Here is a 24,002-nt window from a genome sequence, read left to right as displayed (position 1 = left end):
TCATTCTGGTTTGGCTCTTTATCTCTGCAATATTACACATTTGACCAATAAGAAGTTTCCCTGACGCTTTTTGCACAGTTGATGCCAAGGAGCAGGAATCTAAAAGTGGGTTTTCTCCGCTTCACTATGCTGCCATGAATGGTGGCACCGCAGCGGCTCGACTACTTATTGAGACGGTAAAAGGCTATTCACCTCGAGAAGGAGCAGAGTTGGCCATGGCTGAACTGGTTGAAGCTCGAAGCTTCGAGGGCTGGACTCCCTTGCACGTGGCTGCCGGTTGTGGTCACTTGTCAGTGCAACGCCTGCTGCTCGACCTCAAGGCATGGATTACAAAAGAACGAATACTTTAGTTTATTCATCAACAGTTTATAAAGCATCAGCATATGTTGCCTATCATCTCTGTTTGTGCTTGCACATCAGGCACAGGTGGATGGGCTGACTGCCCAGGGTGTAACACCCATGGTGCTTGCGGCGCTTCGCGAACGCCCGGCGTGTGTGCGTGCCCTGCTGGAGGCTGGTGCTGACGTGAATGCTCAGCAAGGCGCCGCTCTTTTCTCAACTGCACTGCGTGGCAGCCAGGAACTCTGCCGACTTTTACTGCAGGTGTGTAAGAGACAATGAATGCAGTGACCTGGTTCAGTTAAGAGATATTCATGACACTTTTGGGCTGGCGTCAGCTTTTTGACGTGAAGATTCATTGCCAAACATTCATGACTTTTATATTTTTGTAAATACTAAATTCTGTATAAATATCCATACACAGTTGAATACAACTCATCAATGCACTATCGGGGACGCATCTTCACAGTGGTTGTGCCCCACAATGCAAGTTGGGGGGCCAAATCTTCACCATTCTTTCCTGCTGCCCGGATTCGTCATGGCAGCTTGGTCATGGTCAGAGTGCCGATAGGTCTCTGTGGACCGGCCCTTTCCCTCTCTTTTCTCTGTCTCTGTCTGTTTTCTCTCTCACTCTAACTCCGTTGTGGCCCTGACTTCGTGAAGGCAGGGGTAGACCATCCTGAATGTGCGGGGTCTCTGGGTCGCTCCAGGTAGATCAATTGGCTGTCTATGTACCGCGGGCTTGTTCGGGAGAACTGTCCTGGGATATACAACAACAACAACAGCAACAACTCTTCAATGCTCAAACAAAGATCCTATTATGGTAATCTTAAAACGATATCTAGCTCATTTCCACTGGAATTTCCATTTACACTCATCTCAAGTCAAGCGGAAGTCTAAATTATCTCACTGAACTCAACCACAAGCCAACCTCATCTCAATTCAACCAAAACTTTACCTCATCTCAATTTAACGACAGATCAATTAACCTAGGGTCCATCACAATTCTGACTCCTCTCAACTCAAACGGAAGGCAACTTCATTTCACGTCAACCTGAAGTTCAACTCATCTCATTCAAATGTCTAGCATAAATCATTTTTGTAAGCAATGGGAATTCTAGTCCCTGTCAATGCATCAGGACAAATGGTTTGGCCTCAGTCTTTGTTTATTCATATAAATGATGACTGGCTGCAAAACGCAGGAAAACAATTATACTGTTTGTACCACAAACCAAAATAGGTATTATTTACCTGAATTTCAACATGTCCAAGCATGCTGCAGAAATATGCAAACATGGAAACGCTGTCAAACTAGTCGAGGTTATTTAGAACATTACACAATAATGCCAAATTCAAACGATAGAGTGAGGCCTCTACAAGAGTACGTTCTGCTTACACATGAAAGGAAATCATCACGACACTTCAGATGGTATGTACAATGGTTATAGACCTCATACACCTTGTTTCTACCAAAACAACCTCGCAAAATGGCTGTGAACGGAATTGGCTTCTTGCCCTTTGAACTCAACATATATCTGAAGTACCAACATAAATACTGTATTTTTGGCCTTTAAGTCGATGTGCAGTGTCAGTGGCATTGGCCAATTTCCCATTTTTCATTCCTTCATTCTTAGAGAAGTCTATTTGGAGAATAAGAAGAAGCAAAATCAACTCTGGTAGTTATCGAAAATGCCATTCAGAACAACGGAGGTGTTAATACCTAACTGACGCTCACAACACATTGCTAGCTATCAGTATCAGTATCAGCTATGGTACTTTCAGGGTCATGGATGTTAATGAGATGTTTTGTACATATTATTTGAATTACTTTGTGGGATGACCTCTTGGATAAATTCGGAATGTAAATAGTTATTCAACATGTTTATTATAATTTAGAGGTACAGTTGTGGGAGCTGTGCTCGCACGACAAAGCCAGACAAAATGGACGACACAGGAACGAAGTTTCACCAAGATATTTATTTAGCTCAAAACCAAAGAACTCAAAAGCACACTGAATCCGCCCCTCGAACGGGCGGCAATTTATATCGCAAACTCAACACACAAAAGCCACGCCTCTCAGGCGGGGCGTGGTATGCAAAATAGGTAAGTCACGCCTCCCGACGGGGTGTGGTATGCCAGGCAAGTGTTCGCCCGAGAAGGGCAAGTCTGGACACGCCCGGGCGAGTCCGGACACGTGACCGCTCGCCGGTTGTGTCATCGGCCAGTGCACGGTAATTGTGTCATGCTTCCGGTAACCGCTACACAGTATTTAATACTTAATACAAGCTGCAGAATCATGATCAGCACTGGCTCACAGAACATTATATTTTGTCACAGTTCACTACTCCATCTACGGTACTTAATAAAAATATGAACACATGTCCCATTGTGATACAATCATTCAATGTTTGTCCACCTACCTAGCTTTGTAGCCTTAATTAGCCTTCTTGATTTTCTCAACACAAGATTAGTCTTCGTATAAATACAGTGTGGTATTCATATTTACCCGGTGCTCCGATCGCACCATACATATCTCATCACCTTGGTGATGACTTCTCCACTCTGGATTCGCCACGCAGTGGTTCGATAGCTCGATTGGAGATTTCTCCACTCCGGATTCGCCACGCAGTGGTTCGATAGCTCGATTGGAGATTTCTCCACTCCGGATTCGCCACGCAGTGGTTCGATAGCTCGATTGGAGATTTCTCCACTCCGGATTCGCCACGCAGTGGTTCGATAGCTCGATTGGAGATTTCTCCACTCTGGATTCGCCACGCAGTGGTTCGATAGCTCGATTGGAGATTTCTCCACTCCGGATTCGCCACGCAGTGGTTCGATAGCTCGATTGGAGATTTCTCCACTCCGGATTCGCCACCCAGTGGTTCGATAGCTCGATTGGAGATTTCTCCACTCCGGATTCGCCACGCAGTGGTTCGATAGCTCGATTGGAGATTTCTCCACTCCGGATTCGCCACGCAGTGGTTCGATAGCTCGATTGGAGATTTCTCCACTCCGGATTCGCCACGCAGTGGTTCGATAGCTCGATTGGAGATTTCTCCACTCTGGATTCGCCACGCAGTGGTTCGATAGCTCGATTGGAGATTTCTCCACTCCGGATTCGCCACGCAGTGGTTCGATAGCTCGATTGGAGATTTCTCCACTCCGGATTCGCCACCCAGTGGTTCGATAGCTCGATTGGAGATTTCTCCACTCCGGATTCGCCACACATCTCACCCGAAAGCCCATTTGCCTTCCCAGCATACAAATTTTCGAGTAATCCATCTGAGACACGAAGGCCTGATCTCCCTTTCTGTAACCGATCCACTCCACACCTGCACCTCCCCCATCCCGACAATCAATCCCGGTGTTACATTTTGGTGAGTAGTCTTGTAACTATTCATCTAATTGTCTATTTGTGTATTTCATTCATATTCATTCATATTAATCTGTTTTATATTTGCATCTAACATGTAGTTAAGTGAGGTTGTAGTTATGTTAGGGTGACCGAAAATGTGCCCAGGTAATGCTACCCCCTCCATTATAACACTATGTCATTCGAAATATCTCGTCTCCAATTAACGTCGTTTTGCACTTTATAGGAATGCATCCACGACGTTATGGAAACTATTTTACAATTTACAATACAAATTTAAAATTTACAGTACAATATATTTCAGAAAAGATCACACTTTGCATTTTTTTCATTTATGCAATTCAATAATCAATGTCTTAAACTATCGGTCAATTCTGGGTATAAGTTGAGCCCCGGACTTCCGGGGGAAAAGTATTGACTTCTACGCCGAAAAATACGGTACTTATTACACAAATATTCATTTCATATTAAACAGCTTATATACAAACGTGGCATTTAATATGGAATATTTTTTTTGTGGGGGTGAACTTACTTTTCAAGATGACTTAGAACCAAAAGTTCATTGGAATAATGTTGAAATTATTCTAGATTTTGTTAATGTGACCTTTAAAAGAAACAAAAACCACATTTGACATTTTGAAGCAAATAAATTGATCCTTGAAAGTGATGTCAACTGATATCGAACTCAATTCACGGACAGTACTGTGTTAAACCTCTGTACGTTTTCCAGAAGTATCTCTTTATTTTGCACATTAGCCAAAAAAAATTTCAACAAAAACAAAAGCTAAATTATGACTGGGATTACAGACAGTAAAATTACAGTTCAGTACTTCGTGTAACACCCACGAGCATTCAGGAGAGCACGTACACGTCGAGGCATGCTTTTCACGAGATTTGCCAAGGTTTGGACAGGAATTGCTTGCCATGCAGTTACAATAGTCTGCTGCAATTCACGCACAGCGGTAGGCTGCTGGTCCAAGTTGTCGATTTGACGCGTTAATTCTGCCTGCAAGATCTCTATCGGATTCATATCCGGGAACATGGCAGGCCACTCCATATGCTCTACACCACGGTCAGCAAGAAAGTGTTGGATCATGCGAGCACGATGAGGCCGTGCATTGTCATCTTGGAAGACAAAGTTTCCTCGAAAGGCTGCACGAGCAAATGGAAGCAATGTTTCTTCCAGAATGACCCTGTACTTGAACTGGTTCAGGTTTCCATTCAGAACAACCAGGTCAGTTTTGCCCCCTGCATGAAAAGCAGCCCAAACGGTCACCCCACCACCTCCAGCTTGGACTCTTGGCACCATACAATCTTCGTTGTGGGCTTCGTGCACTTGTCTGCGCACTCGGACGCGACCATCTTGACGATAGACCAGAAATCTAGACTCGTCACTGAAGGTCACGTGATTACATTGTCCTGGCTGCCATTGACGGTGCTCTCTGGCCCACTGCAATCGGCGCTGGCTGTGTTGTCTGGTCAGGCGTGGCTTTCTCAGGGGACGCCTGGCACGATAGCCTGCTTGAACCAGTCGTTGGTTGACTAGCCTTCTGGATACAGGCACATTTGTCAGTTGCTGCCACTCAGCCCTAAGCTGATTAGCTGACCTGGGACGGCCATTGCAAACTAACCGGTGCAGCTGGCGATCATCTCTCCTTGTGGTTCTGCGTGGATGTCCTGGCCTCGGTATTGGAGTAGGGACACCCCTCTGAGCATTTCGTTTCAGGATCTTTGACACCTGACCTTGAGTGATGCCATACTGCCGAGCAATAGCACGCTGTTTCATGCCAGAATTTCGTAAAGCCACCACTCCATGACAAACAGCATTGTCAAGTTGACGGACCATCTCCAGAGGAAGCGGCAATAACTTTTGTAGACGTGCAGCAGTTGTTTTCCACTAATACAGAATGCAACAACCCTTATATACCCGATTGTGAAGCCAATCATCAAATCTAGCTGTCCTTACATTTTGTCACGCCACCTGTGATATAATCCTGTTATTGACTTCTTGCTGCGAAAGACAATCAGTGACATGGTTCTTTCAACAAAGACATCACCGAAGGGAAAAAGAAACTCACCAGATTGATATACTGAGTTCAGAAAGTAAACCCAAGTCAAGAAAAAAAAAAATTCCATATTAAATGCCAAGTCTGTAGTACCCAAGAGCTTCTTAGCACACAAAATGAGATCGATTGTTCAGATTGTGATAAAAGCATCAAATTTGGTACATATGTGCTATGGCATGTAATAAACAAGATAAGAGGTGGACCCCAATGAATTTTGCCTTTTAAAGGGGCGTGGCACCATATTTTCAAAATGTCTGCCACAAAATTTTGAAAAACACATTTTTTGTCATATCTCCACTTCTAATTGACATTTTTTAATGGTTTAAAATGCTAGACTATAGTTTTAAGACATAAGGAATTGATTAAGATCAAATTTAATGTGATTAGATGATTACCTCATTTGCATATATGCAAAATAGTGAGTCCTGCTTAACATTTTTGGTTGAAGTGAAAATGTAACTAATTTTTTTTTTTTTTCAGAAGACAACTGTCGGGATGACTGAAAGACTGATTATTGATTTTATAAAACCAACTATTAGATCTCTGCAGGAGACAGACTAGCGGCCGTTACTTGGTGTGCCCATCTTGTCCTTGTTACATGGCCACCCTCCATCTTGGAGTTTGCCCGACCTGAAGTTGTGATGTTTGCTTCTACCAAAGCACTTGACCACCCGCTACCCTCAAGCCAATCACCTAGTACCTGAAACAAGGCCATCTCGATGTGTAAGCCTCCAAGTACAATGACAAATCGGTCCTCTCCATACATATCAGGCCACCGCCACTGTATCTGTTTGGTGAGTGCATATAGAGGTTGGTCTACAGTGACAACAGGAGTCTGGCCTGGGGTGAGATGTTGTATGCCCTGCTCCACAAGAGTCATGGAGTGACGTACCATGCAACAGTATGTGCCTGATCATGGAACAAAGGTAGCAAGGCACTGATGCATTTTGTACGGACAGGCGTTGTTATTGCGGCTGCATGATAACCCATGTTACATGCTCCTCCCCGACCCCCTGGTCATGGTGTACCTCCGAGCCCCGAGAGGAGCCACGGCAGAAAAATATGTTATTCTGTGTCAGAAATCAATAGGGAAACCACACCACTGGTTATCAACAAAAAAAAACCAAAAAAAAAACCACCTTTAGAGGCCATTTTTCCCCGCAAGCGGGGGTTGGCCTTTTTCGGGAACTGTGGTTGTTGTTGTTTTTCAGTCCCCTTTTTGAAGCAATGTTTTACGGCCGGATGCCCTTCCTGACGCCAACCCTTTTTGCCGCCTTTAACGACAAGCAGGGAATTACCAGTGAACTGGTACTCAATTTGCCGACCTCGGAACGATGACAGGCTGAGTCAACCCCCCTGGCGTTAATTCAGCGATTGACCGGGATTCGAACCCAGGATCCTAGGATCCTAAGCCGGCACCCTAGCCGCTAGCCCAACACCAGGGATCAACATCAACATCAACATCAACATCAACATCAACAACATCAACATCAACAATATCAACAAACAAATATTATATTAAAAATCACACAAGAATAACGGTACAATAATAATAGCAATCAAAAGTACAATCAACACATCTTATCATGGTACCATCAGCTAGGATAAGATAACTCACTGTGCTCCAAGTGAGTGAAAAAAGAACATTCCCCAATGTCTCTATGGCTCAAAGGTGATTCCCTCCAGCGAGCATCAGAGCGATATCGAATCGAAACCCGAACCCCGTTCAGATGACGGGCCCAGTCACTCCGCCAAAACAGCACAGAGGCGTAGGCAGCCGAAGCGGCGCAAAGAGTCACGTGGTCCAAAACCGCGTAAGGCAAACTCACAGAGGAATGGGAAATCCAAAGGCGCCCTCCAGGTATGAACGTTCACGGTTCACCGTCGGCGAACCGCAAATTAATCTTCAAACTCCGCGTTGCACACACACATCCCTGATAGACGTCTGAATGGTGAAAAAAGCTGACGCGAAGCAAAGACCTTTTGCGATGAGCAAAGCGCGAGTGTCAAAATGGCTGACGGCTCGTACTTGAGTCGCAACGACCCGGCGATGATTCTTCAGAATCCCAATGCCAAACCTGACCCCGCAGGTTTATCAATCCCAGCGATAACACCTATCACAGGAATTCCTTTCAAGGAAACTCAAAGTTCACTCGTGACTTTAGTTCGACAACGCTCGCTCCGGAGCTTGAAGTGACCAACTTCTTGTCCGACTTTTTGCCCCGACTTCCTTGCTCTCCTTCCGCTTTTTCTTCGTCTTCCGGTTCCCGATCCGGTTTCCTGTTTCATTTAACATTAACCTTTTTACCTTTTGACAATAATAATGGCTATTTCCCTCAAACAATCATAATAATAATACATAGAACCAGAAATGTTTCAAGTGGATGAAAACCACAACACCGGAAGTGACGAATCCGTAACACCCACCCAATATATGTTTTCATCCACAATCATCTGTGCTTGGTCTTGTAGAGTCTGTACATTATCTATCCATTTATTTTCATAATCCAATGCAGCAATGATTTCCCTCCAGCGAGGACACCAACACCATTCACTCCCTCCGGGCACCATTGCCACACAAACTTGTATTTCTGTCTCTGCCCTACCCTTTACCATTCGAACACCACTTCCCTTCCATCTCGCCTTTATTGATTCAGGAATATATTGGTGGTACCATCATCGGAATTGTATGGTGTTTGCTGTGCAAGTGAGAGTTTCCTTGTACTTGCGTTAAGTGTTATTATTGTGTGAGTTTGAATACAATACTTGGTTTTTGTATCAATTGATTGGTGTGGTTCTACCATTGGTCATTGGGACACACACATAATATTAATAACACATCTTTCTGCCGTGACTCCTTGCTGGTATGTGGATGGACAAAAGGACCACCGAGGCACTGGGAAACATGGTGGTGGGATGATGAAGTTGGAAAGAAGATTGACGAGAAGAGGAAGAAGTTCAAGGAGTGGCAGGAGGCGAAGGGTACGGGGGCAGAAAAGGAAGAGCATGAAAGTTATAAGGCAGCCAAGAAGGCTGCAAAGAAAGAGGTAGCAAAGGCGCAGGAGGCATGTCGGAAAATGTTCGGAGAACGCTTGGATTTGGAAGAGGGTCAGAGAGCGGTATTCAGGATGGCAAAGCAGATAGCGAAAGAGAGGTGTGATGTGATGGGGGTGAGTTGCTTGAAGGATGAAGTGGGACAAATCGTTGTGGACCCAGATGGAATTAAAGGAAGATGGAAGAGATATATGGAAATACTGTTGAATGCAGAGAATGAATGGGATGGCAACAGAGAGAGTAACCCAGTTTTAGGACCGGCAGAGAAGATAACCGAGAAGGAATTTGAGGAAGCGATTAAAGCAATGAAGAGTAGAAAAACGGGAGGGCCGACAGGAGTTGTGGGAGATATGTTGAAGGCAGCGGGAAATTGGGGTGTGAAGAGAATGACAGAGATCTGCAATCTGGTGGTGAAAGAAGGCCGCATTCCAGTGGATTGGGAACTGAGTACCCTCGTCCCTCTATACAAGGGGAAAGGTGACCCTCTGGACTGTGGCTCGTATCGAGCGATAAAGTTATTGGAGCATGGAATGAAGGTATTGGAAAGGGTGTTGGAGAGGAGGATAAGGAAGAAAGTGAAGATTGACGAAATGCAGTTTGGATTTATGCCAGGAAAAGGAATGACAGACGCGCTTTTTATTGTGAGGCAGTTGCAGGAGAAGTACATGGAGAAGAGGAAGAAGTTGTTTCTTGGGTTTGTTGATCTGGAGAAAGCATTCAATCGGGTTCCACGTGAAGTCGTGACATGGGCATTGAGGAAGTTAGGAGTGGAGGAATGGTTGATCAGAGTAGTGATGGCAATGTACAAAAGAGTGCGCACAGCTGTAAGGAAGAAGGACGGGAACAGTGGTGAGTTTGAGGTGAAGGTGGGAGTGCATCAGGGGTCGGTACCAAGTCCACTACTATTTACAGTGTCCATTCACACTCCATTCACAAAATTCACTCCATTCACAAAAAAGTGTGCACAGCTGTAAGGACGAAGGACGGGAACAGTGGTGAGTTTGAGGTGAAGGTGGGAGTGCATCAGGGGTCGGTACCAAGTCCACTACTATGTAGCTGTGATGGAGGTGCTGGCTCGGAACGTAAAGGAGGGTTTACCGTGGGAGTTGTTGTATGCAGATGATCTGGTGTTGATTGCAGAAAGTATGGATGGACTGAAGGAGAAGATGAACAAGTGGAAGGAATGTTTGGAGACGAAAGGTCTGAAGGTGAATATCGGAAAAACAAAGGTGATGGCAAGTGGTAAAGCATGTGGTGAGGTGGAAAGAACTGGGAAGTGGCCATGTGCTATGTGCAGGAAGGGTGTCGGAGTGAATTCAATTCAATGTACAATGTGCGCTGAGTGGGTTCATCAAAAATGTAGTGGTTTGAGAGGGCCATTCACCAGTGTGGCAGCTACATTCAAGTGTAAGGTGTGCACAGAGGGAGCTGCAGATGGAGGAAATATTGAGTTGGATTTTGGAAACGGCGTGAAGCTGGAAGGTGTGAAAACATTTTGTTACCTAGGAGACATGCTGAATGGAGAAGGTGGATCAGACTCGGCAACGGTTGCTAGAGTGAGATGTGCATGGAAGAAGTTTCGGGAACTGAGTGGCGTGCTGACGAGGAGGGGAGTGTCTTTGAAGCTGAAGGGAAAGGTGTATGCTGCATGTGTGAGAAGTGTTATGATTTATGGGAGCGAGACATGGGTAATGAACGTAGAGCAGCAACGAAGGCTGGAAAGGGTGGAAACGCGAATGGTTCGGTGGATGTGTGGAGTATCGTTGAGAGAGAGGAATCCAAATGATGAATTGCAAAAGATGATGGGAATAGAGCCTGTGATGGATGCTGTGAAGAGAAACAGTTTGAGATGGTTTGGTCATGTGTTGAGGAAGGATGAAAGTGACTGGTTGAGAAGAGTGATGGAAATTAATGTGGAAGGAAGTAGAGGACAGGGAAGACCGAGAAAGACTTGGCTAAAGATGGTCGAAGAAGAAATGTGGGCAAGGGGGTTAACAAGGGGAGATGCAGAAAATAGGGCAAAATGGAGAACATTGTCATGGGGACCGCAAGGCTAACCCCCGCTCTTGCAGGGAAAATTGCCTTTTAAAATGCCTGTTGTTGTTGTATCCAATGCAGCAATGACAGAGTCGGTACCAGGGCACACCTGTCCATGTACTTTTGGCACAGAATACTCTGTGCCAACCAGACCAGCTGGTGGGACTTCTGAATGCACAGCTGGCAAGGGACGAATATTTGTAGCACTGGTGGTATTGTCAAACCTTGCAGTCAAATCTCTCTTCTCCCCTTGAACAGTCATAGTCGGGTGTTGCGTAAGAGATATGGCTGTCCCATGGAAACTGTCTTTTGATGATCTTGAGCTAGTGTTGTGGTCAATGTTGTCCATTGCCCCGGTGGTGAAGAGCCCAGACTTGAGATGTGGAGGACATACCACGTTTTGTTCATGGTAGAAGTTGCTGACCCTATTGGCCAGTTCAGTTGATATGGTTAGGAGTCTGTTGTATCCTATGCACATGCCATATGAATGCAAATTGTCAATTAGTTCCTTAGTCCTTGTCTGTGCATGGATTTACAAGGCTCAGGTAAATGGGAAATGGTGTCTCCCGGTTTCTCATATGACGAACCAACTGTGATTTCAACCCAACTCTTCTCTGGTGTTTAACAGTGTTGAACATTATCAGTTGTGCAATTGTGAGCCCAGCAGATTTATTGTCATTCTCAGTTTGGTCTTTAATATTTGGGCCTTCTAAAATCATATTGACTAAGGCTTTCAATTTTGGGGCACTGTATCCTCTTGGCATTTCCCTGCAAAAAAAGCCACTGAAGCTGTATTTCATCTCAAACATGTCCCGCCTAACTATCTCAGCAGCTTTGGCAAGGATTATGGCATCTGATTCAATGTTTTGGTTGCATGCACTCCTTATCCCTTCTCCTCTGTCTTTCTCAAACATAAGCAACACATTTTTCCCCTCTGTGTGCGCTTTCAGGCCTGGCACCATCTTTATGAGTGTTTCCTTTAACCTTGTGCTATTTGGTCGAGTGTCCATGAGCACACCCATTTGTGTCGGTCTGATTGTATACATTTTTAACAAATCAGCAAGGCGGAACACTGGACACACCTCAGGATCTCGAGTTTCTTCTGTGTAAGTCACCAACTCAGCCAGGACAAGTGCTTTCATTTCTGACTCATGGTTTGCCTCACTTGTTGCACTTTCATGTGTTTTTCTTTCGCGGTTGGAGAGAGCAGTCAAACATTTTGTGTGGTCCTGAGCATCTTGTGCTACCAAGTCTGTTGTTCCTAATTTTGCCAACAGTGTCCTGTCCTGAAGGGTGGTTGCTGCTTTTCTAACCCTCGTATCAAGGTCCTTTGTAGATGCAATTTGGAGACCGTCTTTTCCTCCTATTTCTCCACAGAAAAAACATACATTAATTTGGTGCACATTAATGTTTCCAGTACTGGTTCTTGTCTTGACTGGACTACACTCATATGTTTGTTCATTTGATTTCCTTTTTTGTGCCCTGGTTAAATGATACGAATCAAATCTGTTGTAACAGGTTTTGTGCCACCATGCCCTGTGGTTCTCTAATGTTTGTTGGATACCGTCACCAAGACTCACCATCATCAAGTCGTTTGGGATCTACATCCAGTGGTATTTTACCAAGGATTTCAAATTCCAATAAGTTGGATGCAAATGTTTCATAGCGAGAAACGGCTGACCTGGTGGACTTTGCTGGACATATAGCAGGTTGTTCTTCTTTATCCATCTGACAAAGAATACACAGTCCAATCACTGAGAGTCTTTGAAGTGTCACTTATATGTGCCTCTGCACCACCGGTCACTATCACCAACTTTTTAGACATATTGACAGATTTATCACAGCAGGATTGTTAGAGTTCTAAAGCTATGTTCTACAACTACATTCTATGGTGACATAATCAGTCTTTCAGTCATCCCGACAGTTGTCTTCCGAAAAAACAACAACAAATAATTAGTTAAATTTTGACTTCAACCAAAAATGTTAAGCAGGACTCACTATTTTGCATATATGCAAATGAGGTAATCATCTAATCACATTAAATTTGATCTTAATCAATTCCTTATGTCTTAAAACTATAGTCTAGCATTTTAAACCACTAAAACAATGTCAATTAGAAGTGGAGATATGACAAAAACCGTGTTTTTCAAAAATTTGTGGCGGCCATTTTGAAAATATGGTGCCACGCCCCTTTAAAAGGCTAAATTCATTGGGGTCCACCTCTTATCTTATTTAGTACATGCCACAGCACATATGTACCAAATTTGATGCGTTTATCACAATCTGAACGATAATTTGCTAAGAAGCTCCACTAATACATTAAATATGACTTCTCAAAAATACAAAAAAAATTGCAACTAACATTTCGTATTTTACATTTATCCATTTGTCATATTATTCATAAATCTAGCAGTACACATGATAAGCAGCAATTTACAATACAAGTTCCCATCCAACAAACTTCAGCACAGCAAGTCATTCGTCCCATCAAATTTTTTGTCGTACAGCGCCACCTAGTGGTATAGCTGATATTACCAATCATTTCTTTCTGTTAAGAAAGTTGAACCAATTTGATAATATGCATTACAGTGATGTTGAAATCTGAGTGAGAATAATTCGAAATTTAAAAAATGTTTCATTTCACTCAGTTTAAGTGGATGTTCAACCAAATCATCCAACACAGAGCTTCTCAGTGAAGCGGAGGTGATTTTTGCTCACACCATATACAGTATAAGCAGCAAATATGGTTAATGAAGGAGATGCTAGCTGACTTGCAGAGTGAATAGAGCAGTATGTTTCAAATTAAAAAATTATTCTAGTTGCTGCATAGCCCAGGACCGTTCTCTTGAACAAGCCCGCATCACGGATACAGCCAATCGATCTCGCAGGAGTGACCCAGCGATCACCCTCATCCAGGTGGTGTACCCCCACCTTCACAAAATCAGGGTCATGACAGAGAGAGAGGAAGAGAGAGAAAGAGAAAGAGAAAGAGAGAGAGAGAGAGACTTGACTTTTAAACTCTTTTTATTATAAAAGTATAAAACAAGAGTACCACCAAAAGCAATTCATCCAGGAAAATCAGTAAAATCATAGCAATCCCGGAAGGAAAAAAACAATCGGTGCACTGCAAACCAAGCGACAGAAAAGGTGCAAATACCAAAAAAAACACTGAGGAGAAAATCGAGGCATAATTTCTAAACTGGGCATAATTTTATATGTACAAATTTACAATCGCATCTGCAACCCTGAGGAGAGACTTAAGAAAGAAAGAGTAGGTCAAGACCAGGGGGAGAAAAACGCCGGCAAGGAGAAGCATGGAACAGTGTATAAGAAACACCCGCACTGTATTATACAGAAATTAACAATTTGTTATCTTGGACCTCACAAATCCCTCCAACACACCAGGTCGCAACAAAATTTGCAAGGTCGTTTGCAGTTTGGACACAGCCAAATTCAAGCTTGAGCCTTGCTGACACCAACGAACTAAAAAACACCATAATACTGCATTCCTGCATGGGTCTGCCGCCCAGCTTCGCCTTCCGCGACAGGTATACGGCCAGTTTAGCGGTAGCGGTTAGGAACCCAAATACAATAGATGTGGTTCCCTTTTTGGGAGGAAAGCCAAAGATGTAAGCTTTCAAAGAAAAGGTAACCCGCAATCTATGGGAAATAAAATTTAACCAATGAAACAAAGGAGAAAGTCTTTCACAATTAATGAAAGCATGAAACAAATCTTCCCTCACTGGACAAAAGGGACAACAGCCGGAAATGGGGGAAAAAAAACGAATGACAGCATTGGAAGGAACAATCCAGTGGGCCAAACGCCACTGAAGGTCACCTGTTCTTTTAGAAATAAGTCCAGCATACATTGTATCCCATAAAAGCTCAGAGGGGGGACCGGGAGGCAAGAGTCCTTTCCACCGGGTAACCCCAGCTAGAGGTGGGTCCCCAAGAAGAAGTTTCACACAAGACCTATAAATACTCTTGCTGCTCATAGCATGGAAGGGGGGTGACCCTGCGCTCATGGGGGGCAGCTCGTTTGGGGTAAAAGCGACACCTAATTTTGGGACTGTGGGCTCAACCTCTGCGTCCTGCGTCCAATGTAGGCCTAGCTGGTGGCCCCTTCGGATCACCGCTCTTAGTATGTTCCCGATTTGCCTCCTGGACCGAACACCTGTTAGGTCCGCCAGCTGGTTCGCAGGCTTCCATCCCTGTCCAGAGTCGTCCCAGAGATGACACACTTTCAGGATGTTGGCCACTATGAAATGCTGGCAGAAGTCGCGACTCCTCGGGATATCGGGGAAAAGTGGGTTGAAAAATAAAGGCTTGTGTGCATACATGTTAGTGCCATACGAGTCTGTTTGGCGACTTATCGAAACGCCCTGCCAGGCATTCAAGAGGCTCTGATAAAAGACTGGGAGCAGAGATGTATCGACGTGTTGAAGGTTGGTCAAGAAAAGTTCCTGTCCGTATCCGAGCCTCCCAGCTCGTTGAAGAATGGAGCAGGCTAAGGGCTTTCCTGGTAGGTGTTCTGCATAAAGCAAGCGTTGGATGGAGCGGAGCCGGAAGGCCAACAGGCGGCATTTCACATCGACTAGGCCATGACCACCCTCGGCCGAGGGACAACATATGGCGCTGGGTCGAAGCCAGTGGTAGCCTCCCCAAAAAAAATCCACCAGTTTCCTCTGGATAGCTTGGAGCAAAACCTCCGGTGGTTGCAGGCAGATGAACCGGTGCCACAAAAGGGTAGTGACAAGGTTGTTGACAACTAGCGCGCGACCCTTATAGGAAAGGTGGGGTAGAGCTCTTTTCCATCGGCTCAAACGCCCATCTACCTGGTCAATGATCCTGTCCCAATTGTTCTGGGCATACTGAAGAGGACCGAGGAAGACGCCCAAATACTTGATGCCATCGTTTGCCCACACTAGCTCTGCAGGAAGGGGAGGTGGTGGTAATAACGGTGGCATAGGTAAGTCATTTTTTGGAAAGGGGATCCACAGAGCCTTGCTTTTCCCCCAATTACACCTTAATTATGAGGCAAGGTTGAAGTCCGACAAACACTTTGCCATGGCGTCACTGTCGCATTTTCTTTTTATAATGACACAAAGGTCGTCGGCATAAGCTGACAGGGTCAAAGGTGGGTGTCCTGGAGAAAGGACAAGTCCAGGGATATCCTTTCTGAGGGCGATTAAGAGGGGCTCCAAGGCGAGGGCAAATAATAGACCTGAAAGTGGACAACCTTGCCTTACCCCTCTCTGAACCTTTATGGGTGGGCAAAATTCGTTGTTAACTTTGATCAAGCTGGAGATGTTTGCATATAACAAAGCTATGTAGGCTCTAAAATTAGCGCCAAGCCCGCAAGCTTGTAACACATGACACAAAAACTCATGATCAATGCTATCAAAGGCCTTTGCAAGGTCAAGAAACACCAATCCAAAATACCTCTTTGACACATTTACCAGTTAACAAATCTCTGACTAGGAATATGTTGTCAAAGATGGATCTGCCAGGGATGCCGCAACTTTGATCAGGTGACACCAGGTCCCCAATAACTGTCTTCAACCGGTTCGCAAGGACCTTGGAAAACAGTTTGTAATCCGTGCACAACAAAGAGATCGGACGCCAGTTTGACAGGTGTCGGAGATCGCCAGTCTTGGGTAGCAGGCAGAGTACTGCCCTTCTAAAACTGAGCGGTAATTCCCTGGATAAAAGAGATGCATCCAGAACATTGAGCAGCTCTGGGCCCAAAATGTCCCAGAATGCCGAAAGAAATTCGGCGGGTAAGCCATCGATGCCAGGGGCCTTTCCCGACTCCATCTCAGCAAGTGCACCGGTTAGCTCTGGAAGGGTAATTGGAGCATCCAGTTCCAGACGTTGGGCCTCAGCCACGGAAGGAAGATGAGAGGTCAAAACATTCATCATTTCGTGAGAAACTGTTTTGGCCTTGAAAAGTTCAGAAAAGAAATCGATTACATTTAATCTTATATCACTCGGATTTGTTAGGATGTTCCCCCCTGGGTCCAAAACCGAAGATATAAGTCGTGCTGGTTTCTCTACAGTTTCTAGGTGAAAGAAAGCCTTAGTTGGGGTATCTGAAACCTTTATATTCTGTATTCTTAGCCGAACTAGTGTGCCCGCTGCTTTTTCATGGATCAAATCCCTTAATTGGGCCTTCTTCTCGAGTAGCAACCGATAGTTCACTGGGTTGCTCTCATTGGCCAACTTGCTCTCTAACCTTAAGATGTCTGCTTCCAAGCAAGCCATCGTGATATGTTTTACATTGGTACAGTGCGAATTAAATTGTTGACAAAATACTCGAATTTGGGCCTTTAGGTTATCCCACCAGAGACTAATTGAGGAGAAAGAAGATTTTTTAGTACTCATTTCAGCCCAGAAATCACGAAAGGAGTCTGTAAATAAACTATCTTCTAAAAGTTTAACGTTAAACTTCCAGTAACTATTTCTGCATGTGGGTCGAGGAAAAGAAAGATCTAAGGTTACCATATGGTGGTCTGAAAACAATGACGGAAAACAACCTGAAGAAGCCGCGACGTTCCTAAAGGGTACATTAATGTACCAGCGGTCGAGTCTTGCCGAAGACACCCAGCCATTGGCACATCGACACCAGGTAAACTGGACTATGTTGGGGTGATGCAATCGCCAAACATCCAGTAGACCGGCCGTCTTAAAGAAACGGGATAGGTCCGCATGGGACTCGGGGTGGGGTTCTGCAGAGTTTCTATCCTTCGAAGGGTCAAAGGTGCAATTAAAGTCACCACCAATGCACACACATTGGTCGAGATCAACTGATTTCAGGTGGTTTACCATGGAGGTGAAGAAGGCCTTTCGGTCCCTGCTCTCACTAGGTGCGTACACATTGAAAATGGTACAGCGGAAGTTTTGATGTGCAAGCTGAAGGGAAATAAGCCGGCCTTTTATGACTTCCTGAAAATGACAAGACTCAAAAGCTAGACCTGGCTTTAGAAAAAACCCAAACCCAGCAGATGAGGCTGACAGATTGCTAAAATAGCATTGCCCTTTGAAAGTTTGGCACCAGTCATGTTCCACGTTAGGTGTGATGTGGGTCTCTTGTAGTAAAAGAACATTTGCCTTTTTACGGTCAAACAAGTTTTTGACTTGGGCCTGACGGAGGTGACTTGCACCCCCACCATTCATGTTTAAGGTCGCAAAGGAAATGTTTTTCATTCCGTGGTAATGAAATCGCCCTGTGCTTGGGAACACTCCGTACCTGCTCGGGTAACAAACTTTCTTAACCTGTGGAATTGAGATTTCGTCAGGTCAAAATCCTCACGCGCTTTGATTATTGACTTTGCGGTGCAAATGAATGCAGCCAAGTCAGGGAAATAGTCTTTAATGACAATGTTGCGGTGACGATACGTTTCGTTAAGGAAGGTAAGAATGAGTTGAGGGGATACCTGCGAGTGACCTGTCATCGCTTGTGACAGCGCGGTTGCCTCAATGTCATCTTCGGACTCAGACACGTCAGATAACATGTCGTCAGGATCTGGGGTATTACCCGCTGCCCCCGCGGTCTTGTCTGGAGGCACCTTCACAAGTTTCCCAAGGTGTTCCCGAGAGCACTCGTTAACACTTTGGTGGATATTTGTATCTGGGGTCGGAGCTTGGGTTTGAGATCCCAGCAAACTCAGATTTACCGGCCCCGTTTGTACAGTGGGAACGTTTATTGAATCCTTAGTCTGCTCGGTATTTAAAGGGGGGACAAGCGGAAAAACATTTCCCAGCTCGGAAATGGTAATACTTTCACTGGAGGTTTCGCACTCGGAACCTTCCAGGTGAGAGGTACAAATTTTATTTTTCGGCTCATTTACATAGTGAGACTCGCTGGTGTCATTGACAACGGTATTCATGTACTCAGTTAGTGAGGGAATGTCAGAGGGACACTCGGACACATGTGCACCGGAAATGGTGCCGCCCATGACCGCCTTCTTTGCAGCACCAGCGAAAATGCTTGGCGCTGGTGCTCTTCGCTTTTTAGCATACACTATGGATTCTTCGTTCATGGGTTCGGGAAAGGGGGCAATGCTAGTTGTGCCAGTCACATCGGTGGGTGTCATCACATTGGAATCAGAAAGCACCGGTGTGACAGACGACTCAGTCGGGGTGTCAGAAGGTACGGTCGGGGTGTCAGAAGGTACGGTCGGGGTGTCAGAAGGTACGGTCGGGGTGTCAGAAGGTACGGTCGGGGTGTCAGAAGGTACGGTCGGGGTGTCAGAAGGTACGGTCGGGGTGTCAGAGGGTACGGTCCGAGTGACGGAAGGTACGGTAGGGGTGACAGGAGATACGGTCCGGGTGACGGAAGGTACGGTAGGGGTAACAGGAGATACGGTCCAGGTGACGGAAGGTACGGTAGGGGTGACAGGAGATACGGTCCGGGTGACGGAAGGTACGGTAGGGGTAACAGGAGATACGGTCCGGGTGTCAGCGAGCATGGTCGGGGTATCAGAAGGCGCGGTGGAGGGATTGGCCTTTTTACAAACCCCTTCGTTATGTCCCGGTTCACTTCTCGCCTGGCATAAATGGTGGAACGTTGGATATTGTTATCTTGGTAGCTGGCATATCCATAGGGGATACCGTAATATAATGACCCCCTTTTATGGTTAGACCGGTACTAACGACGTCATGAACGAGTTTTTCTTCTGACACGAAGACAACAAATTTCTGGTTCATTCGTGATGCCGCACGAACATTACCGTCTCCTATGATGGATCCCACGGCAAGGATAATGTCCTCAGCCGGAGCTCCTTCGGGCGGAACACATGCGAATGCATGCTTACGCGTTAAATTTTCGAACGCCTCGTAACGAGAGCGTGTATTCGCCATACCAGCGAAATTTCCCCTCCCCCCCCCCCCCTCCCCCCCCTTGTCCGAACCGGACAAGAAGGTATCAAACCTAAATAATCGAACTAAAGTAAATAATAAACGTGCATTATAAGCACAAAAAAGGCTTACAAAGCGTCGTCAAAGCCAGTAGGCCGCAGCCAAAATGGGCTCGCTCTCAATCCTCTCTCTCTCGAAGACAAGGGTGCAGAACGGATGAAAACACAATGCCGAAGCACACAGGATGGAAAAAGAGAGGGAGGGGGGGGGGGCAGGGGAGGGCAGGAGAGGGGGGAAAACTCACAACGGACTCACCAAAACACAGAGCAGTTGCTCACAGCCGCCATGACGCTACACCCAACGCACCGACAGCCGATAGGTGGCGACAGAGAGAGAGAGAGAAAGAGAGAAAGAGAAAGAAAGAAAAAAAAAAGAGAGAGAAAAAGAGAGAAGGGACCGATCGGCACTCTGACCGTGACCAAGCTGCCTTGATGAATCCAGGCAGCAGAGAAGAATGGGGAAGATTTGGCCCCTGACTTGTGTTGGGGGGAGGGAGAGGGTGCAACCGCCACAAAGAGGCATCCCCGATAGTTGTAATTATTGTAGTTGGGGGGGGGGGGGGGGGCTCATGAAGGGAGGATGTAAATTCTCTGTATAAATGTATACCGTATAGCACCACTCAGTGTTGGTGTGAGAGGGTATTACACGTCAGCTGTGGAGATGATTTGCAATTTTGTACTGTACCCTGACATAGTGGAAGGGCTTTACTGACCCCCACCAGAGGGAAGGGATATTACACCCCCGTAGGGAATGGGTGTTTCTGGTTAAATACGTATCGTGCATAAATAACCATGAGCCATGTTGCATGCAATCACTGACAGAGAGGAGCAGATCCAACGCTGGCTCGCCCAGGTGATGGACAGACAGCTCTGCACATGGCAGCACTGCGTGACGACTTGGAATGCGTACGCCTTCTTCACCGCTATGGTGCCAATGGCGCACAGGGAAATACAGCTGGTGTGACCCCACTCCTTGTGGCGCTGCGCCGATCTTCCTCGTCCCGGCCCTGCCTCGCCTTCCTGAGAAACGTTGCAGGTAAGGAATTGTTTATTAGGGAAATCTCAAATTAACGTGCAAAAATACACTTGACACAATGATATACAAAAATCTACCTTCCCTGTTCCAGGCCACCCAAGTACTATGGATACAACAATGTCGGAATGATTTAACCTGTTGTTCGTTCAGTACATGAACAAAGGCAGTCATTGGTTCAATAATTGGTATGGTTCAATAATTGGTATGGTTCAATAATTGGTATGGTTCAATAATTGGTATGGTTCAATAATTGGTATGGTTCAATAATTGGTACGGTTCAATAATTGGTATGGTTCAATAATTGGTATGGTTCAATAATTGGTATGGTTCAATAATTGACATTTTGAGCCAATCTCCACTCTCCAACACTGTACACATTCACAATGTTTTAAAAGACATTAGACAAGGAAATTAGGTGTTAAAGAGGAAAATAATTACAACCAGCTGACTTCCAGATGGTACACTGAATCTTGTGGTGAGGCAGATGCCCTGAAACAACATGCCTTCGCCTACTGGAAGGCTAATCCAACTGAAGGCAATCTCAGTTCATTTCACCAAGCTCGGAACAAGTGTGTGTCTACCCTCAGGAGAGCCAGAAAACACTATCTCTCCACTCTCAAAACTGAACTCTCAAACCTGTCTCCTTCCTCCAAATCCTGGTGGCATCTGGTCAAATCTGTTTCTGGTGTTTGTTCCTCTTCCATCTCCTCCCTTACCTCAAATGGCTACACAGCTGACGCCGCACATGACAAAGACGAATGCCTCAACTCTGTGTTTGCCTCAAAATCTTGGGTCGCAAACCCATCTCCCTCTCTGTACCCACTTTACCCAGTGGAACCCAGCTGGACTCGTCCTTCTCTCCTGACAAGGTGGAGAGGTTTCTGTCAAACCTCGACTCTGATTCTGCAACTGGACCAGACGGCATCAGCCCACGTGTCCTAAAATCCTGCTCTGCCGCTCTTTCACACCCTCTCTCGATACTCTTCACCCTCTATTTTGCTCAAGGTCATCTGCCATCTGCTTGGAAATTAGCCAACATTACCGTTTTACACAAGAAAGGTGCAAAAACAGATCCTTGCAACTACAGACCAATCAGCCTGCTCCCAATAATCAGCAAGGTCATGGAATCGATCATCGCTTCATCGCTTCTGACATTCCTCTTCTCCAATGGCTGGATCTCGGATCATCAATTTGTATTCAGACCAGGTCACTCTACTCTGGACATGCTGCTTCTGCTGTCTCAACAATGGATGGAGGTCCTCAATGCCAAACAGGAAATTAGAGCTGTCTCCCTTGACATATCGCATGACTTCGATACGGTTTGGCACCCCGCCCTGCTCACCAAACTCTCCTCCTATGGTGTCCATGGACACCTCCATGCATGGCTTGCAGACTTCCTTTCTGGTCGCAGTCAACGTGTGGCCCTTAATGGAATTCTCTCATCTCCCCTTTCTGTTCAGGCTGGAGTTCCTCAAGGCAGTGTTCTGGGCCCTGTGCTTTTTCTGGTCTTCATCAATGATCTCTCCCACTCTCTGAAAAATCCTCTCTATCTCTTTGCTGATGACTCCACTCTCTGCCGCTCCATATCCCAACCCTCAGATCGGCAGTCTGCAGCCTCTTCACTCTCTGCAGACCTGGACAATATCACAAACTGGTCAAACAAGTGCAACATGTCTTTCAATCCTGACAAATCTCACACTCTCACTTTGCCTCTCCAAAAAGACCGTCTGGACAACCCTCCCATCTACTTTCTGAACAATCCTCTTGAAGAAGTTCTGTCACTCAAGCTTTTGGGTGTCACTATCTGCCATAATCTTTCCTGGGAAAACCACATTTCCAAGCTGGCTTCCAAAGCCAGTCACCAACTGGGCATCCTTTCATTGTGTGAAGTCCTTTCTGGGCACTTCTGAGCTCCTTACCACAAACAAAGCTTTCATCCACAGCTCAATGGAATACTGTTCTCCCCTCTGGGCTGGTGCTCCTGCCTCACACCTAGTTCGGCTTCACGCGGTTGAAACCAAAGCATTCAGAATCATTGGAATCTCCTGCGATGAAGCTGATTCTGAGGGCCTTTCTCTCTCTCACCGCAGACAGGTTGGTGGTCTTTCTGTCTTCCACTGACTCCTCTCTGGCCTTGCTTTCCTTGCTCTGTCTGTGTTCTGTCCCCCAAATATGCCTGCAGGATGCACAAGATCTGCCAGCAACCCTCTTCTGGTGAAACAGCTGTTCACCACCATCTCTTATCTTCCCCTATCCAAAACCTTGATCTTTTCTACCCCCGTTAAAACACCCCAAATCCACCTCTTTCAACTCAACTTCCCGACAACAACAACTTACAACCTTTCCCAACTCAAATCCTAACTTATTTCCTGAAATTCCTAGAAGTGTTAATTTGCTTTGTATCATGTACCCCTCCCCCTCACCCAGCCCTCACCCAGCCCTCCCCCTGCCACAGATCTACCGACGTCCCTGTTCTCTTATGTTGTTGTGCTTGTGTGCTTTCCTTTCTCTCCCCCTCTTGTCTCCCGCTCCCTTCATTGCATGTTTTATGTGTATGTGCATTTTTCATGTTCACTGTATTAGCTCTTACATGAGCCTTGATTCTGTATACAAAAAAAAAAAAAGCAACTGAAAATGCAAAGCCCATCTACATCCTTTTGTATTTGGATGTCTTCTTTGTCTTCTGTATGCTCAAAATAACGAAAACAGTTTAATAAAGAATCCAAAATGAAAGTTGATGATTTTTGCAGCCTTGACCTTTCAGCTTTAGATCTAAAAATAAATAATCAGCTTCTAGCTTTTGATTGGTGAACCAATTCTGTGACCCAATATGCAAATTCTTAAAATTTCGGGTCAATCAGATGAAAATTGACAATTTTATTTGATGCTGACCTTTGACCTTTTGACCAAATTATTAATTTGCCTTCTCCATATTCTCTTAATAAAGCTTTGTTGAAAATCTGATGACAAAAGCTCAAATGGTAAATTGAAATTTCAGGCAAATTGGATGAAAATTGATGATTTTAAGTGATGCTGACCTCTGACCTTATGACAAAATTATTAATTTGCATTATCCGTGTTATCATAATAATGCTTTGGTGAAAATTTGATGAACATAGCTCAAATGGTAAAAAGTTACAGCCTGGACACACACACACACACACGCACACACACACACA

At 45.3% G+C, this 24,002-nt stretch overlaps 1 protein-coding gene across 1 annotated transcript in view; it reads left to right on the top strand.

Annotated features, from left to right (window-relative positions):
• ASB7 (ankyrin repeat and SOCS box containing 7) overlaps nucleotides 1–24,002 on the top strand; it is a 33,507-nt gene that overhangs the window by 8,270 nt on the left and 1,235 nt on the right. Inside the window, exons 4-6 of the mRNA XM_078783433.1 lie at nucleotides 79–320; nucleotides 421–603; nucleotides 20,610–20,823. Of these exons, the coding sequence (XP_078639559.1) occupies nucleotides 79–320; nucleotides 421–603; nucleotides 20,610–20,823 (639 nt within the window). The remainder of the gene's footprint in view (nucleotides 1–78; nucleotides 321–420; nucleotides 604–20,609; nucleotides 20,824–24,002) is intronic.

The sequence above is a fragment of the Myxine glutinosa genome, chromosome 8 (assembly GCF_964187855.1).
Source record: "Myxine glutinosa chromosome 8, kmMyxGlut1.1, whole genome shotgun sequence".
In the NCBI taxonomy this organism is placed as follows: domain Eukaryota; kingdom Metazoa; phylum Chordata; class Myxini; order Myxiniformes; family Myxinidae; genus Myxine; species Myxine glutinosa.
This window is presented reverse-complemented; position numbering and strand designations above follow the sequence as displayed.